Consider the following 25,985-nt stretch of genomic DNA (forward strand, 5'->3'; position numbering starts at 1 on the left):
CACGAACAAAACTAAATGGTGTGATAACGTAACACAGCTGTGTGTGTGACTTTGACAGTACTTTTAGTTTGGGAAGACGTTTGATGGTCTTGAGTGGACGTAGCACCCTTAGGACCCTCAGAGACTTGATGACACTGATGTCTTTCCCCTTACTGCTCCCTCTGTGGATTGAAAGCAGACAACAGGACATCAACATGCTGCATGGTGAGACATAAAGTGAGATAAGGACTTCTTGAAAGACCTTCTTCAACACATTTAACTTCTAGACCATTCCTTGGGCTACCACTGGCCTACTTATTGTAGAAGATAGTTTCAATATAACCATGCAACAGTTAATACCACAATATCTATCATGTATTAGACGTATTTTTGTGGAATGTTTATCATCAAAAATCTTTTTTTCTTCAAGCAAGTCTTCAGATTCAACCATTGTAGGGTTTCGGTCCCTCGTTAGTTTCTGTGGGCATACCAAAAGCATAACACATTCATGTAAGCATCAAAACCGTCAGGCATTTCATAGTGCAATGCCCAGCCAAAACTCTTTCTTTCTTTTTTGTTTTTTAGCTGTGTTAGAGCAGACAGGGGAATGGAGGTCTGGGATATGGAGGCTGTTTGTGTTAATCGTAGGTAACATGACAAGACTGAGGGTTCACTGAGATGCAGAAGGCTAGCGGACTTGAGTCCAACTGTATCTTGTCCCTAGAAGAACTTGAGGAAGCTCAAACCAGGAGACAAAGACAAGTTACAAGGGCATTTCATTGCATTCAAGAAAAGAACTGTTGATAAAACCCCTTTCTCCAAAGCACATTTGGATTTTTACAAGATATTAAAGAAATGCTGGCCATTTTGAAGGATTTTGAATTGGCCATTTTGAGGAACTAAATCTTTAGCATCACACTGGCCAAAGTCTGTCTACACTGGATGCATCAAGCTGCTTATTCCAAAATATATACTAACATGGACCAATGGAGTGTAAGCTCAAGACAATTTACTCAAGTATTTACTCAGGTTTCAAACACAAACAGAGAACTCTTCAATCAAGAGGCCAAGACAGCTGTCTTTAACTATGAACTTCCAGGCAAGTCCCAGCTGAAGACCGGCCAGCTCATGCCAGATTGATTGTGTCGGAACATTGGAAAAGTTCCAGGTTACCAATAATCAATTAGTCGCTCCTGACTGTGCTCAGAGAGAGTTGTGCAGTACCGTAAGCTGAGTGCAAAAGTATGATCTCTTCTGTAACATTGTGTTCAGTTGTTTAGGTCCACAGACGGACCCGTGAGAACCAATGTGAGTCACAGCAGAATAAAACAAGCAGTGGAATGGAGAGAACCAGAGCAGATGAGCAAAGAGGAAGGGAGGATGGTCAGGAGGGAAAAAGAAAGAAAGAGAGAGAAGCCATCACGTGAGCTGGACAGTAGCCGTGCGACAATAAGGAGGGGAGACTTTACCCAGAGAGGCTCCTGTTGGTCACCAAGGCGTAGACATAAGAGAGGGTCAGAGACAGACAGCGGAAGAGAGAAAGAGACAGAAAAGAGAGGAATACACACACAGAAAAACAGAAAGAGAGACAGAAAAAGAAACAAGATACTGGGCGTGGCTTGGCAGAGGAACAACATCAATATGAAAGACAGACAGAGAAAAAGGACCAAGCAGAAAAAAACTCAGTGATTTGAAGAGTTGAAAGCCCCCATGTTCAGATATTTAGAAGTACAAACCAAATCAAACAAAATTAAAGATGCACTAAGCAGTGTTTTACACCTCTGACTAATGTCAAATTCAAATTATTGCACGATTGATGACAGTTGACAAAAATGCTTGAACTGATCTTAAAAAACAACTGCTTTTGGGTGATTTGTGTAAAGTGATCTGATAGGTGTCAATATTGAAACTTTGCTTAATGCGTCTTTAAATCATCTATTTTAAAAAACATATAGACATACATATATAATATAATACACCATTGCTGAGCACCACCTAATTGATTGCTCTTATCCACTCACATAAGCTTTACAAAATGAAAAAGATTTTCATGAGAAGCATTTTTACTGAACTATGCAGTAAAAACTGAAATTATATAATCCGTCCATATATGCATCTTTGTATATTTGTTTAAAATTGTCTGTAATCTGTTGTGCAACAGTTGCTAAGGCAGACTGCCAGTAATGCTGGGGGGGGGGGGGGCTTAGCAAAGGGACAATTAGTTTTAAATCCAGACAGAATCCTTAAAACATTTGAAAGCTGTTGAGAGGTCTGATAAGAATACGTGGTATACAGATCTGATATAAGATCATATCTATCTAAGATCAACACTTACCACTGTAGTGTTACATAGTGAGCACTGGAGCTTCTGATCTCTTCTCTTGAAAATCTATTTGTTGCCTCTGCACACTTATTTTTAATCTGGATGCAACATTGTACTATATACGGCTACTAATATACCCTGATGTCCTTATTTTGTCTAAATGAACACACACACACACACACACACACACACACACACGTTTGGATTGGTATACCAACATAAATGACTTTCAAAAACATGTTTTAATGTTATATGTTCACCATGTTTTTTGATCAAAAATACAATTAAAACTGTAACACTGTTAAACATCAACATACATTAAAAAGTAATTATATATTAACTTAAATACATTTTTTTTGTAACAACATAAAGGTGTTAACTGTCTCTTTTAAACAATGAAATGCATCCTTTCTGAATACAAGTATTATTTCTTTAAAAAACAAAAAAAGAACAGTAGTGTTTATCTACTACATAAATTATATATTACACATAATATCATATATGTTGTTACATTCATATAAATGATTATATACACAATATTAAATACCCTGTTAAATTTATATAGTTAAGAGAAATAAAATCTAAATGTGATGATCTGTTGATCAAATTTAGCTGCTTTATTAGTGATTAACTCATGCTCCCAATTGCTACACACACACACACACACACACACACACACACACACACACACACCTGAGTCTGCTGCTCTTTTTCATATTGACTCTGACAGAATCATTCTCATACACTAATGCCTGCCAGGTATTTGGCAGGTCTTTACTCTGGGCCTGTACCCAATCAATAACTGAGGATTCAAACTTGTCACACTTATAGATTAGGACAACCCACTGCAGTAGAGGAGAATCCTCCCTCTGCCTTGCCAACTTTGAGAGCAGGGGGAGATTCTTGACACCTTAGCACACTGTCTCAGACACTCGAGCCGGAATGGAGGTGGAATCCATGACTGACTGCAGTGGAGCCAAAATGGCCGACACACTGGAGTCGCCTCAAGATGGCAGTGTGGGATGGAATTTGTTTCAGTAACTATCACGCAGCACATACAGTCCTCAACTCAAATCTGCAACGGTTATTGGGTTACATGCTTTTCAGGTATTTGTATTGACTTCATTCTAATAATGATGGTGGCAAAAGCAAAATCATTTGCTGAGTCATATTGTTCTTATTGTGAAAGTGTAATACATGAGCAAGCCTTTTCTCCACCTAACCAAGGTATTCTGGGTAATCTGAGATGCTTGTGAGTCATGTGACCTTCCCTGGATGCAGGGAAGAACCCAGAATGCATGTATTTAGAAAGCTTAAGGCAGTGGAAAGATTAAAAATGGTTAACCCAAAAATAAAGTCACCCTCATGTTGTATCAAACCTGCATATTGTTAGATTTAACATGCAACAAAATAAAGACTTTAAAAATGTACAGGTTTGAAACAATATGGCAGTGAGTAAATAAAAAATACAGTTAATACAGTAAATATAGTTAATAATGAAAGGGCATAACCTTTCATTTCATTTGTGTGTGAGTGGAAGAGAGAGAATGAGATAAACAACAACAGATGAAGGACAACAGATGAACCAATGTCAGAAACACCAGTTAATAAGGAGCAACTGTCAACCTGGAGTCCTCTTTTCTTGTATTCCATTTTCCTGAACATATCCTTCTATATCTCTTGTTCTCTCTATCTCTACACATCCCTTGTGGTCTCTCTTTTTCACTCACTTTCTCAGACTCAACAAATGAAGGCCCAAATGATAAACAGCTTGACAGCTGGAGTTTGTCCAATGAAGCTTGGTGCTGATGAAGGTAAAGGAGAGGAGAGGAGAGGAAAGATGAGGAAAATGAAGGTGAAGGGGATTGGATAGGGAAGAACTGTTTTTAGGAATCAGAACAGGAAGTGTCACAGGACAGAAATAGGGTTGATATGGTGGAGAGGCTTCATTTAGTTTCAGGTCAGGGGATGGGGATGAAAACTGGGCGCTGTGTGTGGAGTGATTTGAACTCAAAGCAGGGTTTAAACCTATCGGGCCATTTGTATGTGAAGATACAAGCTAATAGGTTTCACTACAGGCATTCAGCTAACGCAGTCATTCATATCAGCATACCATATGGCTTATTTTTGATAATATTTCAATAAGTACAGAAAGTACAGAATTAGTGTTTTATATCAATAAATATTAATGAATTAATTAGATAAAATGCGGATAAAATAAAATAATATTATTTTTAAATACAATTTTGTTCAAAAAGTTGGAGAATGTAAAATTTGAAATCTAGATTACAAATAGATTAAGCTCAGCAAGCCTGCATTGACTTGATTAGAATACAATAAACCATATTTTTCAGCATTATTTGATGAATAAAAGTTCTAAAGAACAGCATTCATTTAAAAAATATATTGTGTAACATAATAAATGTCTTAACTGTAATTTGTAAAATATTTATTGATTGCGTGTTAAATATTACACTATGTTAAAATTTCACTACTTATTGCAAATAGTGACAATTATCTGCAGCTCGGTATTCTAGTACATTGTAAAACAGTATACAATATTAAGTTATTGAGTGTAAATTGTAATTTTAGTTCAAATTATTAAATGATAATTTATACACCTATCCTAACTTTATTTTAAACTTTTTTTTATTATATTCTTAATCTACATTGAAAAAAAATGCTTTTCTGATGTGTTTTGAAATTTGAAAAGGGAGAAAAAAGTTCGCCAAAAGGTGGATTCGAACCCAGGTCGATCATGTCACACGTTTTACCATCTATGCCACTGGAGCTAATGATTGTTGGTTGTCTTTTGCATTGTTGACTAGCTGAATCCGTAAAAAAAACTGATCCCAAACTTTTGAACAGTAATGTATATATTAATATATTGTTTAAAAATACAATAATTAGCCTCAAATATTACATTTGAGGCCACTATGTATGATGAAAGTTTTACTGATCCTCAGTTCCCAATGACCATATTGCTTTTAAAGGAGTTTGCATAGCAAAGTTTTAAAGACAAAACATTTGGACAAACAGTGAAGCAAATGACAGCTTAAGAAAAAGGTTAATGGTTAGACAGAAATGCAAAAAGTTCAAATGTATCATATAATAATAATAATAATCATAGTAATAATAATATATTACATTCAGTAACTTGCAAGTGGAGTGCCTTTAAGGTTGAGCAAGTTCGAGAAATTGCATAATGCATACATAAAATCACAACAGTTCTGAAACTGTTCATGAGATATTTATCTAAATCTAATTTTTTTTTTCTAAAATAATGCCACTAAATAATAATATCAGCATACATGCATTCTAATCCCTTATTAAGAAGTGTGCAGTCACTTTTAATACCACTAGTGTTACAGTATGTCATTTAAGACACTGCAATCCCCACATACAGAATGAAAAATGTGCCTTGTTTACACATATATGTAATCTGTCCTACAGGACTGAGGAGGATGTGCTAGATCATACATGCAGGGCTAAACAAGAGTAAAAATCATTCCACGCTCAGAGCTCCATCAGCCGTGTTTACTTGTTCTCCTTTCTTAATGACTAGCTGATGGTCCCGCTCTAGGGTTCAGCTTTATTCCAGAACCATCCTCTTTATATCCCCAAGCTGCTTCTCCCTCAGGCCGTGCAAATGAAAGAAACCAGAGTACCTGTAGCAGGACGGGCTCACGCTGATCCAGACATGGAAACCGCCTGGGCACTAAAGGGCTACAGGTGCCTGGAGACCCCTCACCCCCACAGGGCCCCAAAGGGCTCAAAACTACCCTTTTCAGCAGAGGGAAAGTGTGAGGGGACATGTTTATGGTGAACATTTGGTTGGTGGAGTAATGACAGATGGAAGAGAGCCCTGACACTCCAACAAATCAAATATTTTGCTTGTTTAACCACTTTTAGAGATTATTATACAAATTCTACTAAAACATTATATTCAAGAATATATATATTTTTTATTCTCTTATTGGTATATGAAAATTAATTATATGTAGGTTGTAGTTGTTTTTGCTTTTTATCCTGAATGGATGTTGTTATGTTATTTGTTATACATGTATGTAAAAAAAAAAAAAAAAAAAAAAAAAAAATTGATTCTGCTAGAACTAACATTATACTAAAATGTATTAGTAAAAGTTTTTTTTGTCTCAGATTTTGTGCAAACGCAGAGTTTAAAAAAAAAAAGTTTAATAAATAAAATATATTTATTAGTTAAAGTATACACTTCTCCCAAATTTCCTTTGGAGAAATAAAAAATAGACACAAATAAGAAAATTACTCATATATAAAATTGATGTGCAATAAAATATGTCGACGTTATAGTTCAAATAATTTGGCCTTGGAAGAATTTGATGAGAATTTAAAATATTTGAGATGGCATTGAAACCCTTTAATTGTGATATCATGTGAAAAGCTTGCGACAATATTAAGATCTATTCAGAAAATGATATGTAAGTTTAGTGGGGACTTTTAGTCATAAATCTGACAAAAGCTGTCACTTGGGCAATACCTTTTCAAAAGGCAGACCTTTGTACCTAAAGAGTCCATATTGGAACATTAAAAATACATATAAGCACCTAAAGTGTTCAAATTAGTACCTAAAAAATAAAAAAATGTGTCCCTTTTAAAAAGGTACCACCCAAGTAACAGCTTTTGTACCTTTTTTTCTGAGATCCTATTTGCGCTTTTGTTTGTTTTTATTATTTCAGAGAAATACTGTAAGAGTTCATTTATTGATGGAAATAATGGTTAAAGAATGAAAGGAAAGGTGCTTTGACAATCTGTTTAGCACAAAGAAGGACTGAGCATGAGATAAAATACAAGATGAATGACGAAATCCATCATGTAGAGCTAACAGCTGCGTTTCAATCCACCTATTTTTATGCACATTTTGGAATATCACATTAAAAAAAAAAACACTGGATGCCCATAAATTCAAAAAATGCACATAAAAACTTAAATAGGATAAACTTTTTATCTAATGATAAAAGTGATATTCTTTCTTAGTGATATTTAGTGCCACAGTTAACCAGGAAGTGACGATTTTTTTCTCTTTGAATCATTGGATGGAAATGGTGCTTTATTGGCATTATTATTTATTTATATTATTATTATTATTTATTATTTTATGGGATATTCCAGTTTTGCACATAAGGTTAATTTGAATCTTTGGATGGAAACATAGCTAATGGCAGGAGTTGGATGGGAAAGAAATAGAGGTATTATCAAGAAGAAAGCTGGGGATGCTGATTGGTCAGAGAGAGAATAGAAACAGACAGGCTGTTCCTGACAGAAAGTTTGATGTGTGTGTTTGTGTGAGTGTGTGCAAAGTGAGAAAGGCCTTCATCTTTGTGGCCGATTGAGTGAGACAGAATGCAAAGTGACAAAAATAGAGATAGAGAGCTTAGAAGAAGGGCACACAGTGCTGACAGGAGAAGAAAAGAGGAAGAGACCAAGAGAGAAAGGGGTAGAGAGTACAGGCGAGGCTCCAGGGTGACAGAGGGGTAACAAGGTGGCAGAAGAGACGATAAGGGGCAGCAGGCAGCACTTCTAGGCAGGAAATGATGGGATAAAGGGCACTTACGTGAAGGCAAAGGCTACCAGGGCACCACTAACCACTACAAAGTCCAGAAAGTTCCACAAGTCACGAAAATATGAGCCTTCATGCAAAACCAAGCCCAATACCACCATCTGGAACACAGAACAGAGGATTAATGCAAATAAAACACAACCACACAAGTCATTTCCTACAATCTTTACCTTGATGAGCATCTCAAAGGTGAACACGCCAGTGAAGACATAGTCAAAGTAACGCAATACCTGGAGAAAAGGAAGAAAGTGCATCAGGAAGTCCAGAGTCAGATTTGTTTTACTTTCACGTTTTGCAGATCCATTTAAACCACTTAGAAAAGTAAGTTAGGACACAAAAAAATATTGAGAACAGTTGTCTTACGTTGTTTCGAGGTGATTCCGGCCACACCGGATCCTCAGCAGCTAAAGCAATGCTGCTCATAGCGATGACTGACAGAATACACATCTCGAAATAACGTAGCGTCAGGATGTAATGACAACATCTTCGAAACCTGAAAACTCACACCGGTTAAGATAAATACATTTACTTGCACACATGCACTTATGCAGATGAACACACACTTACGGGTTGGTTGTGGATAGGATGAAACAGGAACTGAACGGAGGAATGGGTTTGGGGCCATCTTCATCACCACCATTGTCTTCCTCCTCCTCTTTCTTCTCTCCTTCTTTAGCTGGCTCTGTGTTGGCATTCTTGTTCACTGCACAATGAAGGGAACGTGGGAAGGAGGAAGTGCGCAGAAGTCCACAAACATAATCAAATAACAAACAGTACAGCATTTGCTTTTACAGGCCAAAGTATACTTCAGTTATTGCACGCACATGAGGGTGCGCATACAGTGTGGGTGACGCAAATTTAAAGTATGTTGTATGTTCTGCTGAAAAAAAGGCAATAGAGATTTATGACAACATGAGAATAAATACATTTCTATTGTCTATGAGTAAAGCCCAAAGTATACTTGATGCCTTCAAAAAGCTCCTAGAATTATCTGTAGTCACACATATACATATTTGTCCCTCACCTTGCAGTTTGGCGTTGAACGAGGGGTAAATCGGGGGCATATTTATGGCAGTATGGTCAAGTCTGTGGGGGGTTTTGGTGCAGTCAGTCAGAATGAGACTGCTGTCATGGAAATCTGGTCCACGCAGGTTCAGCAGGTTATTGGCCTGCTCTGGGTCATAGTAGGGGTCATAAAAGTCGGGGTCAGCGTCGTGGCTGGCCATCTTGCTGCTATTTCGCAGGTTGTCCAGATCCTCGCTGTACTGGCTCTCTGCATGAGGAAGACCTGGCTGAATTGGGCGAGCTGTTGATAAACTACCCTCTCTAAAAAAAAAAAGAAAAGGTAAGAGGTTAACAGCTTAAACAACAGTTATGGTAACACTTTTGTAAAATACTTTTATAGTATTTATTAATATTGTGAATTAGGATTTATGTTTTACATTTTTGTTTTTATTTGAATTTTAGTTAAATGTTCAGTAATTTTGTAATTTTTTTGTTTGTTCTATTTTAGTTTTTTAGTTTACTATTATATATTAGAACATCAATGAAAACTACTAACGAAATCAAATTGTTTTGTGTTATTATTTTTTTAATGATTTTAGTTTCGGCTTCTTCTGAGAATGTTTGTATCAGGAACTGAATGTAGCAACAATATTAATTAAAAAAAAAAATCGGTTGATTGATTAATTTAGATGATTCATATAAATGATTCACTGATTGAATAAACGATTCATCCATTCACCTCCGTTCTTTAAGTCCGTGCACTGTTTTAAAGAAACACAGAACACTCACTTTCTAGCTCTATGCTGTCGACTCCGTTCTCTATCCCTCCTTCCATCTCCATCCCCATGGTTTCCATGGCGATGCCTCCTCTGCCTCTTCTCTTGGCCCTCCTCCCCTTCTCCTCCAGTCTCCCCTCTGCTGTGGTGCTCTCTGTGTCTTCTCCCTCCATCCTCATCCTTTCTTCTGTGCTGGTTGTGTCGGGGTCGTCTGTGCTCCCCTGCACCCCCCACATCCTCGCCTCCCCTCTGGGCACAATCGCAGCCTGCCTCCCCCAGCTCTGGGTGGTGTAGGGACTGGCGGCTGGAGTGGTGGTGGTGATGATGATGACTGTGATGGTGGTGGTATCGGGACTGGTGCTGCAGGTATTCTTCACCCTGCTGCTGGTTTAGCTCCTGGGGGTTTGGTTCACCCGGTCGGGGCTTGTTGGTGTTGTTGTTGCGGTTCTCCTGAGGATTAACTACTAGTGGGCGGTCCAAGTGGGTCTTCATGTCAGGACGGTTGTGGTAGTTCATCTAAAAACAGAAAAAGCAGGTTTGGTAAATACATCTAGGCTTAACAATAAATAAAACATACTTTGATGTTAAAAAGTGAACTGGAAATAAGAGTTGACTCCATTTACTTTCTTAATATGTTACAAAACCTGCTTTCTGTAAACTGGGAAAGCACTGAGATTAAAAATTATGGTTGATAATGAAATTTATTTACATAAAGCTATTAAAACTATATATTATTTTGTCTGAATGCTAATTTTTTTTTTATTTAGTTGTTTTCTTTTATTTTTTCGAAAAGAAGTATACTCACCAAGGCTGCATTTATGACTGTAAAACTGTAAAATTACGAAATTCCATAAAAAAAAAAAAGATTTTTATTTTAAAATTACATTTTAAAATGCAATTTATTCCTGTGATAGCAACTCTGGAATTACAGCACCCATTTCTCCATAACTACAGTGTCACATGATCCTTTATTATTATAATATACAATATTTGTTCTTATTATTTAGTATTGTTTCCTATAATGGTAAAAATGTGTTTGCTGCTTAATATTTTTATGTAAACCGTGATCATTTTTTTTTCTCAGGATTCTTTGATGAACATAAAGGTCATAAGAACAGTGCTGATTTGCAGTGATGTAGAAGTCATGAAAATACGTGACTTCAGTACATGAAAATGTAACAATTAAATAATAATTTTGTACTTTCAATGTGGGTAAAGGTCTTTTGTTGGTTGATCTTAATATTTAGTTGCTCTGTATTGTAAGTTGTATAGTTTTCAGTAAAAAAGTGTTTCACACAGGAAATACAACATTGTCACTCTTCATTTGTGATCTATCATATGTCTCTGACCTTCCAGTGATCTTCTGCATCAAGTTCATTGTAAAGCGCCTCTCTGCTGGTCATCAGGTTCTGTCTGCGGATCTCACTCGTGCGCTGCTCCCACACTGACTTAGAAACCTTCGAGTTCTTCTGCTGCTCTTTACTACAGAGTAAAGAAATACAGAGAGACAGAAACAGAGCTTTAACCCAGGGAGAAAGAAAATGTTTGCTTTTCCTCCCCTAAAGCATCTATAAGCGATAAGCCAAAGTGAAAGGAAATGATAGTGTCCCTTAGTCCCCAGCAAGAGAACATGGATGTGGCTCATGAATTCTGTGAAGGGATGATGACATACTGAACAACAGCACTGAGAAATGTTCAGACAGACAGAGATGGTTTGAGACCAAACAGAGAAACAAGCAGCGCTGTGCTTGCAGTGCTGCTGTGGAAGAGACAGTGTGTTTCGTCACAGCCAATGATACCTCAGCCTCAGTGTTACAACATAAAACTGCAGCTACAGCAGCTGGAAACATAAAAACACTCATACAGAAACATGAGGAAGGCAGAAAGCAAAAGAAAAAGGGATACAGAATGAAAAAAAATGAGTAAGTAAATGAATAAATACCAGTCCAGTAAACTGTCTGTGGCATCGATATGTTCAGATTTTACTGTAACTCTGAGGAGAGGGGGGTGAAACAAGGAACATAAAAACAACGCTGCCACAACTATCACAGAAAACAACTGACAAAGTGAACGGGTGTCCCGTCCACTGATAGCGACTCGCTTGGTCAGTCAGATACGTTTATGGATGACTTGGCTTTAACCGGATAACTTTGCTTTTCAAAACAAGCTTCTAGGGTGAAATATTTCACTTCTTAAACCTACTTGCTGACAGACCAACCGAATTCTGGGTTTGTGCCAAGTTATACCAAAACCTGACGAACCATGTAAGTACCAGATTTTGTTTATTCACTAAACATCTTTACTATGAACGTGTAACACCATGTCCTAACCAGACACAATAAAGTGACACCAGTAAAATCTGCGGTCAGAAGTAACAAAAGGGGGCAATGATGAGCGGAAATTATTCCAGCTATTCGTGAAGTGGCTCATTCACCATTTGTGAGGTAAACAAACCTACCATTTCTACAACTATAAAACTAAACTAAAAACTAATGCTACTGAGCAACTTACAGACAGTAGAGCTCTGAATAATGTTACTACTACATAAAACAAAAGTTGTCCAGGCCAATGTATTTGAAAATTAGACTGGATATCCATGAAATATACACATTTTAGACCAAATATGGATTATATGCATAGATTTGGCCCATTTAAAGGTGCTGTAGGGAACTTTTGTAAAAAAAATATTTTTTACATATTTATTAAACCTGTCACTATGTCCCGACAGTAGAATATGAGACAGATAATCTGTGAAAAAAAATCAAGCTCCTCTGGCTCCTCCCATTAGTCCTATTGCCATTTGCAGAAAGTCATGCACTCCCGGTAAGAAACAACCAATCAGAGCTGCGGTCCGTAACTTTGTTTGTGTTCAAAATGTAGAAAAATGAACATAATAAGCGAGTACACCATGAATCCATTTTCCAAACCGTGTTTTTAGCTTGTCCTGAATCACTAGGGTACACCTATAATAAGTGTTTATATTCGGACTATTTTAGATTGCTTCGGGGGTACCGCGGCGGAGTAACCCAGTACCTTTGTGAATCTTCATAGACATAAACAGAGAGAAGTAGTTCCGGCTACGATGTTCTTCCGCAAGACGCAAGCAGTTCTGTTTATTAACCGCTAGAGCGTCAAATGTTCCCTACCGCAGCTTTAACAGATGCATCATTTTAAGTTATAACAGCCTGAACCGGCGATAAACAATAACAATTCAGTGAAATAATTCAAGTTCAATTATTCAATTATAATTATTCAAGTTCGTTTTATCCAATTATACTCATCTTAACCGAGGGGGCGGGTGTGTTTGACATCAAATACCTTCTGCTTGATTGTGGTAGATTATGCAGCATTTTTGCTTTCAGAATTGAAAGATGAAATGTATTGCTGGAAAATCGTTGCATTATGCCTGGTTAGGTCACAGTGTAAGTATTAGCTGATTGTAATATACATACATACACAACAAAATAAAAACATTACTGACCACTTCTTGTAACAGAATGATGAATTAAATGAGAAATCAAATGCAGTATTGCATCTCATACAAAACCACAAATGGCATACAGATACCACACATTCAACCATAGTTCAATGTCAAATTTACCTCATAATGTGTTTTAAGGCATGCCTTCAAAACACTCACATAGTCATAGAAATTTTCACGGTATTTTATGGTACTTTTTGGGGGGTTTGACAGCACCTGTTTGCTGTGTGCTTTACAACTGTAAGGAAAAGAGCTGCTTAGTCCTGCAAAATACCTATTTTTGCATTCTCTGCAAGAAAATAAAATCATATGGATCTGGAACAACAAAGAATGTTGTTTTCAATTTTGAGTGAACTATCCCTTTAACAACAGAAATAGAAATGGTACTAATGGGGTTACATACTGTATGATCAGGCAGGTTTAAGCAAGTCTGCTGAAAAGTGAATTAGAATGGATTTACTTAAATAAGATGATAAAGTTAAGCTGACAGACTATGCTAAACTCGGCTAAGCTAGGCAAGACATATTTAAACCAGCTATGGTACCAAATCAAATTCATGTGACATAAGACATGGCCTCTTACAATAAAAAAAAGTTAAAGTGTGAATTATATTATGTGTGTTTCAGACATTAGTGTGAATGTGTATTAGGGCTTATTTGCATATATATGAATATTCATCGAAATTTACATGTCCCTGAGTGTCAGAGGTGTCTTGTGAATTTCACCTTATGATCATGAATATGTATATAAAACTGGGTATGGCTTTATTGCTATTGTATGTGTGTTTCTATTACTTTTGGGCAAAAAACTGGCGCTAGTGTCACAAAGGTAGTAAAGGTGCTAATTGTTAGCATGTAGAGTAACTCACGCAGCAATAGATAGGTTGGCAGCAGACAGTGGGCTCACTTCTGCCACTTCTTTTGCTTTTTGGAGAGCAATCTTTTGTGTTGTGGCCTCCTCTTCCTCCTGTTCATCCTAAAAATCAATAAACATACAGCAGTGACAGCCGCTAACCATTGTAGGGCATCAAAAGAAAATCTACATGAGACAGAGAAACTGTTTAACCTTAGTTAGTTCCTGAGCATTGGCCAGGTTGTCCACAGCGATAGCCAAGAATACATTCAGTAGTGTGTCTGAGAGGTTAAAGTTCAGAAAAAGTTTAGAAAGACAATGCTTGTGTTTCATGATTGGACAGAGCTAAATAAACATGACTGCATCTCTCAAATCACATTCAAAGGTAGTTGTAAATGAATAGTACAAAGCCTGCTTGTTATTAACATGCAGTGAAAAATTCATGATTACACAACTTCATGTAGCTATTGTAAAGTGCAAGTATATATAGAAATTTGAGTCCCAAATTTGCATATTAGAATAATTTCTGAAGGATCACTTGACACTGAAAACTTGAGTAATGGCTAGCTTTGCAATCTCAGAATTTTGAAATATTTTAAAATAGAAAACTGTTATTTTAAATTGTTATACTCCTTAAAAATGACTGTTTTACTGAATTTATAATCAAATAAATGCAGTTGCATATGCAGCAATGAAAATACTTGTGTGTTTCTGTGTGGAAATGAAGGATACAGTTGCCAAAGAGTGTAAGGACAATGAAGAATATGGAGAAGACCATTCCTTTGTCCACTCCTCCCTGAGACTTAATGCCGTCATACATCACTACGTTCCAGTCCTCTCCAGTTAGAATCTGAGAAATACACAGTCTATTTAAACACACAGAACAGAAATGCATGCATATTTGATTTGCACAAACAAGCTCATTTAAGTAGAATAAGCTGATTTCTTTATCTTTATATACCCTAAACATGCAGGCGGCTCACTTATCTACTGCTAAACCAACATAACCAGTCTACCTGAAACACTGTCATTATGGCACCAGGGAAAGTATCGAAGTTTGTTGGAGGAGTGCCTAGCTCAAAGTTAAACCTGAAAAAACAAAAAACAAAACATCAATGCTATGCATAGTAATTGGTCATCTGTATCTAACTGAGAGACTAAGAAAGTTTTGGCAGCCAGGTGTAGATCTATACTGACTGTCCACCGAACAGCTGCATCCCGAGAAGAGCAAAGACCACGATGAAGAGGAAGAGAAGGAAAAGTAAACTGATGATGGACTTCATGGAGTTTAGAAGAGACACTACTAGATTACGCAAAGATGCCCAGTATCTGAAAAAGACCGAAAAGAATCTAGTATTAAAAACACTAAAATCGTGACATTTTATATATAAATAGTACACACAAAAATTAAAATGAAAAGTTTTTGGACTAGTGCTTCATTATGTTTTTTGTTATTTTTAGAGCTTGACAGCCCCAGTCTCCACTGACTTTCACTATGAAAAAGTGTAGCATGAACATTGTGCACATTGAACACTTTTTTTCCCATATGTATGGAATGATGTGAGGTTAAGAAATTCATTTTTGTTTGAACTCTTCTTTTAATCTAAACAAGTCCCACTAAAAAAAATCAGCATTGTAATCTCATTGATCCCACAACACAAAAACCGACACAACTTTGTGATGGACGACGCAGAGGTTCAATTTAACGCACTTGGTGACTTTGAAGATCCTAAGCAGTCGAAGAGCTCGCAACACACTGATTCCAAAGGACGCCCCCGGCTTCACCATGGCCCAGAACACCTCAAATATGCTGCCAACGATGACCTGAAACACGCACACAGCCAAATCCCAAAACAAATAAGGAACACTCTGAGGACTGGCTAACAAGGACTTAAGTCTGCATCTAATGTAGGTCAGCGGCTTGCAGAGGTTTAAAACAGAGGCAAAGTAAAAAAAAAAGATAAAAAGGGCAAGGAAGAGAGACTTTAAATGGGCCAAAAGAGAGAAGGGCACTCACTGCACAGTCGAAACAGTTGAATGAGGAGTGGAAATAAGGACGCGTTCCCAGTCCGTACATCTTAATCAGCATCTCTGACATAAAGAGGCCTAGGAAAATGAACTCAGCATAATCTGGAGAAAAAGAGAAAGAGAGACAAGACAAATAAAGGAAACAGAAGCGAGGCAGCGAGGCAGTGTTTTCTGTAGTAAAAAAAAATCCAAAAAACTATTCACAAATAGAGAGCGGGACAGGATGCAGACCAGATTTGAAATTATGTCTCCCACAACAACAAATGTATAAACTAACAGCTTAGGTTAACTCACAGAGGAAGTCCGACAGTAGCTCGGGCTGATCATAGTGAACTACAGCCACACACAGTGTGTTGAGTCCCACCAGGCTGAGGACAGTCCAGTAGAACGCCTTAGTCTTTACAATCTTTCGAATGAAGAAGCGCAGACGTCGCTCTTTCTTGCTAAATCCAGTCCCATCGCCCATTCCGCTCTTTATGCTCCCACGAGCAAAAGGTGAGCCTAAGAATATACACACATAGCAGCACAACATCTGGCATGAATACTACAGGATCTTACTACAGCCACTATGGGTTTCAAAAGACATTGTGAATTGTCTTCCTTACGATCTGAAGGATTCTTACCAACTGCGTCTCCCATGTGGTCCTCCCCCTCTTCTGGATTTAACAGGTCAGATTTGTTTTTCTTTATGGTGGGCCTACGACGAGATCCTGCACAAAAACACATTCACTGTGAAAGCTTACTGCCTTTTAGGCATTAAATAGCAACAGCACCAAACAGGAAAATTTTTACTGTTACCAGTGCCATCATCATCCTCAGTGAGTATGACTTCCTCTGTAAAAAGTGACAAGAGAGAGATTGATGAACTAGATTTTAACACCAACAGGTCCTAACAGTCATTACATCCTGCCGTAAATTAATATCTACACTTGTGTTTTAAACACATACCTGCTTTGCAGATCCACTCCAGATATCCGTTGAGCTCTCTCTCAATCTGCTGCTGACGTTTGAGCTTGAGGAACTCGCTCCTGTTCTCCACACGCTCTCTTTCTTTGGCAAACTCACTTTAGTGGTGGGGTAAGACAGACAAATAAAGAAAGACAGGCAGACAGAAAGACACCTGTATAGTCAGCAATTTACTAATCAAAAACGTATTTACATACATTGTTTTATACAAATGAATGATGGATGAAACAATAGAGAGAACAAAAGAAGCAACAAAGCAATAAATAGGGAGAAAAGTATAATTATGCAACAATAAATAGGTAGAGAGATGGATAGAACAACAAGCAATACACAGAAAGAACAGGAAACAAAGAACGGCGGAAAAAATGATAGTGACAGACTCATGATGGATGGATGAATTGAGCTAGCTAGCCAGACAGCCAGCCAGATAGATAGATAGATCGATAGATAGAGACCAACAAACAGAAATATAGATAGATCTTACCCTGAGAGGACACCCAACACCAGATTTAGCATGAAGAAGGATCCGATGATGATGAGGGGAACATAGTACATCCAGTTCCAGGCACTCCCTAAGGCATCATTGCTCTGTAATACACCCAAATTTATCCAACATTATCATCTAAAATCAAAGTCCATTCAAAAAAAGAATCATACTTTAATCATTGCCTTTAACTCTTACATAATAAAGCATGTCAGTCCAACCCTCCATGGTGATGCACTGGAAAACAGTGAGCACGGCAAAAAGGACGTTGTCGAACTGTGTGATGCCATAGTTTGGCCCAAGCCAGTCTTCAGCACACACCGACCCTTTCTCACACACTCGAGCAGGATATTGCTCACCACAGGGCTGTTCGTCAAACATCTCGCCTGGGTTATGTAAATGCACAGGATTTGGTAAAAGGTATACAATTTTAAAGGTCAAGTGTTTTTCGTTCGTCTTTAAGTCAAGCTCACCTGTGACATTGTCGAAACAGGTGCGGTGGAATTTGCCCATGTAGAACTCCAGACCAATGATGGCAAACATGAGGATGGCCACAAATAAGAGCACGCCGATTTGCAGCAGTGGAATCATAGCCTTCATAATTGACTTTAGCACCACCTGCAGGCCTGGAGAGTAATGGCACTATTGCATACTGTGCAAAGAACTCTGACAGACATTGATGAACTCAGACAGAGAGAGCACTTACTTGGAATTCCTGACACCAATTTTAGCGGCCGCAATACTCTGACTGCTCGCAATGTCCGCAGGTCTAATTCTGACCCCACAGAGGACAGGATACTGGTGAAAAAAACAGAAAGAAAGGAGGCTATTTTATTGTGTGCCATTGAAGCCAATTATACAACAGCAGATTTAATCTACACTCTGCGCTTCCATTTGTAATAGAGGCATTTGTGTATCAGCAATTGTTTCCCAAATTAAGACATCTCCATGTGTCATGTGAAAGATAAATTTTGTCATTTATCTACAGCAAAGTAGAGTCACAAGCAGACACATTATTCTGAGAAGAGGTCAATCGCAGGTAAATAATTGACCAGACACTACTCTGTTCTTACATCACACACACAGGTCTGATCACCTGATCTTTAAATGTGAGTTTGCATGCGTGCGTGTATGTGTGTGTGTGTGTGTGTGTGTGTACATGCTATATTTAGTCAGGGTACTGCTCTTCTTATTTATGTATTTAAATGTATTTAAATATTTTATTAAAACTGAAAACAAATACACACTTAAAAAACATACATTTAAGTAAAATTAAATTTATTTATAATTAGTTTAAAATAATATAATCTAGAATATATATAATCTATATAAAAACATATATCCTGTTTTATGTATATACACTTGATAATGACAGAAAATGAGGTCCATCTGTAGTTAATTGTGTTTTTCCTTTTTTAAATGACACTGAAGTCAGCATCACGCCATTTATCTCACTCTTTTTCCATCACTCCCTTCCACTGTTGCCTGAATATGCAGCGATGCCAAAGATGCTAAGAGCTCATTCATTAGTGGTTATGATATAGAGCGCCAGCCAATGGCTCAGTCGATAGGCCTTTAACTGCTCTGCCATCACATGCAGCAAACACCTACGTAAGCTAAAAGAAAAAAGAAAGAATGTAGACTGGACAGAATGCAGCAAACTCGTCTCCTGACTCGCTCATTACTGTCATCTGCTTTTTCAGCTCTTCCTCTTAAGCCGTTCAATTGGCAAGAGCATGGTGCAAAAATGTGATGAGGATGAGGATGAGATGGCACCGACCCTCTATAATAAGCCTATAAGATCTGTCTCGAATATTCACAACCAACCTAAACAGAAAACTTGATCACAGAACAGCATGCTGATCCCTCTTTGACCAAACCCAGCATAGATAGAGTATTTGGATGAAACTCTCAGTAATTAATTTACATATATCAAGTCTCACATAACAAATAATACCTATTTATGACCCATCTTGTATGATCAATATGCCCAAGACTGATGCAAATATACATTTGACACTTAAAGAACTGATTTGAGATCAAGACTAAAGTACTTTGGCTGCTGATACAATATCGGTTTACACTTTATTTCGTGGAACAATGGAAACTTAGATGCGGGAAGGAATAAACTGCCTCCAGGTCAGGCAGTGAGGAACACTTTATGTACAGTAAGTGCAGTGAGGATAACAGAGCACCGCTGACTGCGCTGATATCCTACTACACACTAAAAGGCCTGCGGTAAATTTGATGGAAGAGTGGACTGACGTGTGTGTGTGTGTGTGTGTGTGTGAGAGAGAGAGAGGTAGGGAGGGAGTGTATGCAAGTTTAAGACAGATGGAAATGTTAAGAGACAGTGAGAGTGTGTATATATTTGCAAATGTTTGAAGACAAGCTGCAGACCCAGTGCCCAGGTTTGAAAACAAAGAAGCCTGTCCACATCTGTTTGGCTCATAAGAACTCTTTGTTGTGAACTGTCAAATAAAGCACCTTTTGTAGGAAACAGGATGTTATTTTGAACACAGCATTAACTAGCCAATATTGAAAGAGGTGAAATTTATGATTGATAAATTAACTTGAAATTTTTTTTTTTTTTTTTCTTAAGAACATATGTGAGTGAGAGTGGTGCTTGCCCATTAGAAACTATGCCCATGGCCATCTAGATGCAGCGGGACAGTTTTTTTTTTAGCAATTAATTTTTAGGTAAATGCTTACTGGTCCAAGTCAAAATAGTATACTCCCAGTGATATACAAGGCAGCTAGCTGCAATAGCAGCTAAACTAACTTGCTAGCTATAGCATCCCCTATTTTCAGCACTAAGAATGCAACACAAAATAGAAACATTAGTGTTCACGTCAGTGTTTACACTATTGACCCATCCCTTACACCTTAGCCCACCCTTACACCTACCCATAACACCAAACCTGTCCCAAACCTTACACGTATCCCACCTCATTAGCAACAAAAGTGCTTTGCAATACAATATGAACACAATAAGTACATTGTACATATTTTTTGATGTAAGTACATAGTAGTTAAGGCCAAGGTGAGTTCATTATCAGAAATGTTTTATTCTGGAAGTGAACTAATAATTTAAAATGTACTCATCATTGAGAAATGCCGATAAAATTGTTAAAAATGTGCACATGAAAATCAACAATCAAATTAAAAGAAAAGGGAAAAAATTACTTGCTTCTTACCCAGAGTTATTCTAAAATGTTTGTCAAATTAGTAAAAAAAAAAAACTGTGATTTCAGTGCCATTTGTGATTCAGACACCCTCATTCTCTCAACTGCTAAATAAGTCTCTGTATTTCTCACAGTTTTTGGTGAGGTAGTCACTGCCCTCGCTCTCAGCACCAGCGGGAGAGTCCTGTGAAGGGAATAAAGTGTGATTTGGGAAACTCTGGAGAGGACAGACTGAAAGACACACAGTTAGCCCTGAGAATGCAGAACGGTAAAGGGAAAGAGAAAGCCCCTCGGCCCTAGGGAGAGAACGATGACAGGGTGAGACAGAGGGATTCACAGGAGCGACACTGCCTCCGTCTGCTGGGGAAAACCTGACAATCAATCAGAGCACACACTCACAGAAGGGCTTTCTCTTTTTTTTTTTTACCTTTTTTCTCTACACCAGTTTATCGTTCCTTTTCTCCTTTATTGCATCATTAGGTCTGGTGTTTGTAACATCACACAAAATAATCCTTAAAAATACATGTCATAACCTAAAAATGTAAAATGAGGTATTGGGAGAAAGGCTGTGGCTACGTCTGGTACAAGTTAGCGAAATAGCTAATATTGCCTGCAGTTTATGAATATATACGGTATGTATGTGTATGATTATACTGTTAGATACATATTATGTTCATACGTTTACACACTTGAAGAATGTTTCTAAGAATAGATTATGTCTCGCTCATTTGCTTTAAAAAAAATAAAATAAGGATGACGATCGTGGAAGCCTCTCTCCAACATCATGCCACCAGGTCTCTCCCCATTCACGGCATCACCATAGCAACCGGCGATTCCTCTTTTACCAGCCTCCTCTCATTCATAACCGTTGCCATGGCAACCGGCCCTCTGTCATTGATGGAATCTCGTTATTGCTGCTGCAACCGGGCCAGGAGCGAGAGATAAAGGGTCCCCTTTCGATTGATCTCCATTCCCTTTCTTACGGCGAGGATTCTCTGCTTGACCACAGTTTCACACATACATGCAGTCTATGTTCATTAGCGTGTCCTCTACATGTTGCTCAATCAACCTGTTTCTGCGATAAAACAGCGCGGGAATCCTCCAGCTTTTCATTGCAGCTGAATCTAGGTCATCCTGATATGCAGCCGAACTCTACATTATTCAATGCTGTACACTCAGGCCCGTGCGTCTGGGAATACAGTGCATGTGTGGGGTACATGAGGGTGTTTGTTCGGGGAGTGTGACAGGGATCTGGTATCATAAATCTTGTTTCTTGAACCAGAATTTGTAAAACAGGCTTCTTGTTTGCATCAAAGTGCTGGAATATGTTTCTTCTTTGTTAACTTCTCATATTGGGCTTCTGCGTGAGGGTTTGATTTGATCAGCATGGCTACAGACTGCTGAAAGGGCTCATTGTCAACTCTGGGAAGAAGATATTACATCATTTGTTAATATAATACATTCCTTAATGGTATCATTCTCTTCCTCCTTGACTTTGCTTTCTTTCCTAGTCTTACCCTAGCAAAAATTAATTTATTTCATGAATTACGATACAACAAACCCATTTACATATTTATGTACTTAATAAAAATACCCTGCAATTTTACTTTTACTATACTAAATAGGTAGGTGCAATAGGTGATTGTCTTTAGAATTACTATTGTTTTTTTTGTTATCCTGGTTGAAAGTCTCTTCACATCCCCGATAGCAAGAAGTGTACATCCAATCAAAACGCTCAGTCTGAGAAGGCATTCACTTTACTTTGGAACATGGACTGGAACTGGGAACCACTGATGTAACTGTTTCTTGAGCCCCAAATCACCATATTAAAATGATTTCTGAAGGATCATGTGACACTGAAGAATGAAGTAATCGCTGCTGAAAATTCAGCTTTGTCATAACAGCAATTAAAAGATTTTAAAACATTTTATAATAGAAAATCGTTATTTGAAACTGTTAAAATATTTTACAATATAATTTTTAACTGTATTTTCAATCAAAAAATGCAGCCTTGGTGAGCATAAGACAAAATGCTTCCAAAGCATTAAAAATTTTACCAAACCCAAATTTTGAATGGTAGAGTATTTCATAGTATCTCATACAATTATATTTTAAGTATAATGTGCTATATTTACAACTTATACAATATAACTGGGACTTTCAGTATAGCAACTCCTTAGCAATGCATACATTTTAAAATCTAGTTTTAATTTCCATTGTCAAGCTTTTATTTGTTTGCTCCAGCTTTTCTCAGCACAGCTGATGGTCACTCCCTCTCCTTCCTCTTATCCTCTCCATTGCTTGTTACCAAGCACATGCATTTCCCCTTCATCCTTACATTTCACCAACTCTCCCTTGGCTCCCTTTTTTTCCACAAATGCTTTTTTTTCCTGTTAGTCCCCACTTGCACTGTTACATTTGTTATGAAAGAATGAAAGTGAGGGAAACATGAAAAACCTCTTCCACCCTTTACTACTACATAACACTCTGATACAGTCTTTCGCTATATCACACATAAATATATTCGCTATATCTTTCCATATCTGCGGGACCGCCTCTTTCTCTCTCTCACTTTCTGTTGTCATTCTTCCCACCTGTCCTTATGTGGCAACCAGCATGTGTGTGGCCTTCTAAAGGACAAGAGAAAGAGCGACTTCAACAACACACACATGCAGAAGGTGCAAGTTAACGTGTGTTAAATGATGTGTGTTTGGTGAGAAAAAGAAAGCTAGCTAGAGGCTAGAGGTTTTCTACCTGTGTGAATATTGTACCACTGCCATCACTTCCATTATCATTATTGCTCTGCAGTCATTTAGAGAAAGACATCCTTCCCTTTACCTCCATACAGACATTAAACACACACACACACACATACACACTTAATCTAACAACAACACACACTCCATAAACACACTTCACTTAAAGTGCATCTATTCCTGAAACGCGCTTTTAACCTGGTGTCCAGTCGACGTAATGGTTTCTTTAACACAGGCATCACTTCCTGGACACATTCTCAAAAAAGATTGTATACCCATGTAGATACAAGAACACAAGATTACACTGCTATTTTAAGACTTTTTGGAACTCTAAGCCATGTTAGAGAGAGGACAGGAAATGATGCAGGGAAGCGGAAGATGAGTGTAAGAGGCAAGCCAGATTCTAACGAAAGAAAAAACACAAAAAAGATCTGCCAAGATATCTAAAAATAGTTAAGTTTGCTAAAAAAATAAAATAAAAAAATAACATAATTAAATTATATACAGTATGATGAATATAAATACATATTCACACACTGACATGCAAACTACAAAAACTGAAAATGTCTTTAATTTATTTTATTTTTTTATTAAAAGGATACTCTTTTTTTTTCATTAAATGTGTGATTCATTCAGGAACAAAACACCATCATGTTGCTCAGAAACGCAAAAATAGCCCTGTGGCTTTTTTTGGAATTATGTTGTCGAAATATGGACAATTATGTTGTCGGCAGTATGTGTCTAACTTCTAATTTATTGAACTGTTGTAGAAAAAAAATAATAAAAAAATAAACATTTGTAATCATGGTCATTTTTGAGAAAAAAAAAAAGTAAAATGTAAAAAATAAAAATAGGTATTGGGAGAAAGGCAGTCTTCATGTAAAATCTTCATGTAAACTAAACATTTAGACTTTCTTTATGTGTTACACTCATTTGTTTTTAAGTCTCTCACAAAGAGACAAACAGTGAGCCTCAACAGCGCGACCTTGATACCAGAAATACACTATCCATTATCAGTTGCCATTTACACTGAACGTATGCATAGCATTAAAATAAGCGTCTGTATGTGAGTGTTTGGACAAAGGGAGACGGCGAACCAGGGAAAGTAAAAGGTAAGCAGAAAAAAAGGCAGAGAGCGGGGTGTCTTCTCTGGCCTTCCACAGTTCTCTTTTATAACATAAGATTGCTATGGAAACAGCTGTGCATGGCAGTGCAAAGGTGTGTCCAGAAACTGAGAAATCTACAGACTAAATCATGGTGCTATTCTCGTGGTCTCGCTCACTCTCTCACTCTTTTCCTGTCTGTCTCTCTTCACTGTGTGTGCCAGTAGTGAAGTCACTGATTGGCATGGAGCAGGCAGCCAATAGCCAGCGCAGTCACGACTCAGGAATCTGCCAAGTAAGAGCTGTACATTGGCAACACGTGCACAAGCAGAGATAGAGAGCTAACAGTACTGGTTCAAAATGGTAGTGCTAAATAGTTCAAAATTTATTAAAAACCGAAAATGATCAAATATATCAAAATTAAGTAATAGTAAAACTATTAGAATGAAAAAAAGTATTACTCATATTTTCATATAATATATACATGAATATTACAATGCTAGCAAGCAAGAGAGGGAAACAGAGCTACAAGGAGATGATATTTACACTGTATATATGTATGTATGTACAGTATATTTGTGTGTTTATATACTGTATACACAAACACACACACACTCATAAGTAGTCATGGTGTAGACTAAAATTGTGTAAAAATTTACAAGCAGTAATGTTTTACTCATATTTTTATATATTGTATACAGAACAAATCATGTATCAAATTATAATCATGATTTCACACACACACACACACACACACATCCACCAGTATTATTAGTATTATTATAATATGATTTGTAACCATGCTCCATAATATAATGAAAACTGTTTTCTACCTGTATATATATTGACACACACAGTGATATTAATATTGTTAAATTAACACTATAACTGTACTAAATAAATAAGTACTACTAGATGAAGCAGAATAAAAAAAGAAGAAAAATAGCTAAATTAATTAAAATGAAAAACGGTATATTAATACAAAATATTATTTATTTATCAAATAAATTATGCAATCATTAATATACATCTCTTTGCATAAAGTACAGACTCTAAAATATGCATACATTAGATGTATTTGCATTAGGTAAAGACTCACTTTCACAGATACAAAAAAATAAATAATAAATCTTGATGCTGGGGGAAAAAAGGCAAGCTCATGTCATTATTTGTCAACTACTCAAATGCAGATTCAACATGAGCTCTTTCAGACTATCCGCTGTGACCACTGACCGCTCGGTGACCAGCAGTAAACTCTGCTCAGAGGTCATGAGAGTCTATCACTCTGCTGTCAAGCTTCATTGATGTCTTGATGTAAAATCTGCGAGGTGAAACTAAAATGAAGAACTAGAGCTTTGGAATTGATGGAAAGGCACTCAGGGGAGAACTGCATCCGTGTTCAACTGACACTAAAGAGAATTTCAGACACTGAAAAAAACAGATGACCGAGG

At 37.3% G+C, this 25,985-nt stretch overlaps 1 protein-coding gene across 13 annotated transcripts in view; it reads right to left on the reverse strand.

Moving 5' to 3' along the window:
* The window catches only part of LOC127968201 (voltage-dependent P/Q-type calcium channel subunit alpha-1A), a 99,106-nt gene that overhangs the window by 35,884 nt on the left and 37,237 nt on the right, over positions 1-25,985 (reverse strand). For 9 of the 13 annotated variants that reach the window (XM_052569217.1, XM_052569215.1, XM_052569219.1 and 6 more), the window contains exons 4-26: positions 18,197-18,288; positions 17,689-18,116; positions 17,491-17,594; positions 16,989-17,104; positions 16,839-16,874; positions 16,664-16,750; positions 16,335-16,541; positions 16,030-16,142; positions 15,724-15,836; positions 15,210-15,341; positions 15,029-15,101; positions 14,745-14,862; positions 14,226-14,293; positions 14,029-14,135; positions 11,622-11,672; positions 11,029-11,161; positions 9,693-10,195; positions 8,923-9,224; positions 8,466-8,601; positions 8,262-8,391; positions 8,069-8,128; positions 7,893-7,999; positions 62-161 (exon numbers count right to left, since the gene is read on the reverse strand). In XM_052569217.1, the coding sequence (XP_052425177.1) occupies positions 62-161; positions 7,893-7,999; positions 8,069-8,128; positions 8,262-8,391; positions 8,466-8,601; positions 8,923-9,224; positions 9,693-10,195; positions 11,029-11,161; positions 11,622-11,672; positions 14,029-14,135; positions 14,226-14,293; positions 14,745-14,862; positions 15,029-15,101; positions 15,210-15,341; positions 15,724-15,836; positions 16,030-16,142; positions 16,335-16,541; positions 16,664-16,750; positions 16,839-16,874; positions 16,989-17,104; positions 17,491-17,594; positions 17,689-18,116; positions 18,197-18,288 (3,316 nt within the window). The remainder of the gene's footprint in view (positions 1-61; positions 162-7,892; positions 8,000-8,068; positions 8,129-8,261; positions 8,392-8,465; positions 8,602-8,922; positions 9,225-9,692; positions 10,196-11,028; positions 11,162-11,621; positions 11,673-14,028; positions 14,136-14,225; positions 14,294-14,744; positions 14,863-15,028; positions 15,102-15,209; positions 15,342-15,723; positions 15,837-16,029; positions 16,143-16,334; positions 16,542-16,663; positions 16,751-16,838; positions 16,875-16,988; positions 17,105-17,490; positions 17,595-17,688; positions 18,117-18,196; positions 18,289-25,985) is intronic. The other 4 variants (XM_052569225.1, XM_052569224.1, XM_052569222.1 and 1 more) reach the window with 3 other exon arrangements.

Source organism: Carassius gibelio, chromosome B11 (genome assembly GCF_023724105.1).
Source record: "Carassius gibelio isolate Cgi1373 ecotype wild population from Czech Republic chromosome B11, carGib1.2-hapl.c, whole genome shotgun sequence".
NCBI lineage: Eukaryota > Metazoa > Chordata > Actinopteri > Cypriniformes > Cyprinidae > Carassius > Carassius gibelio.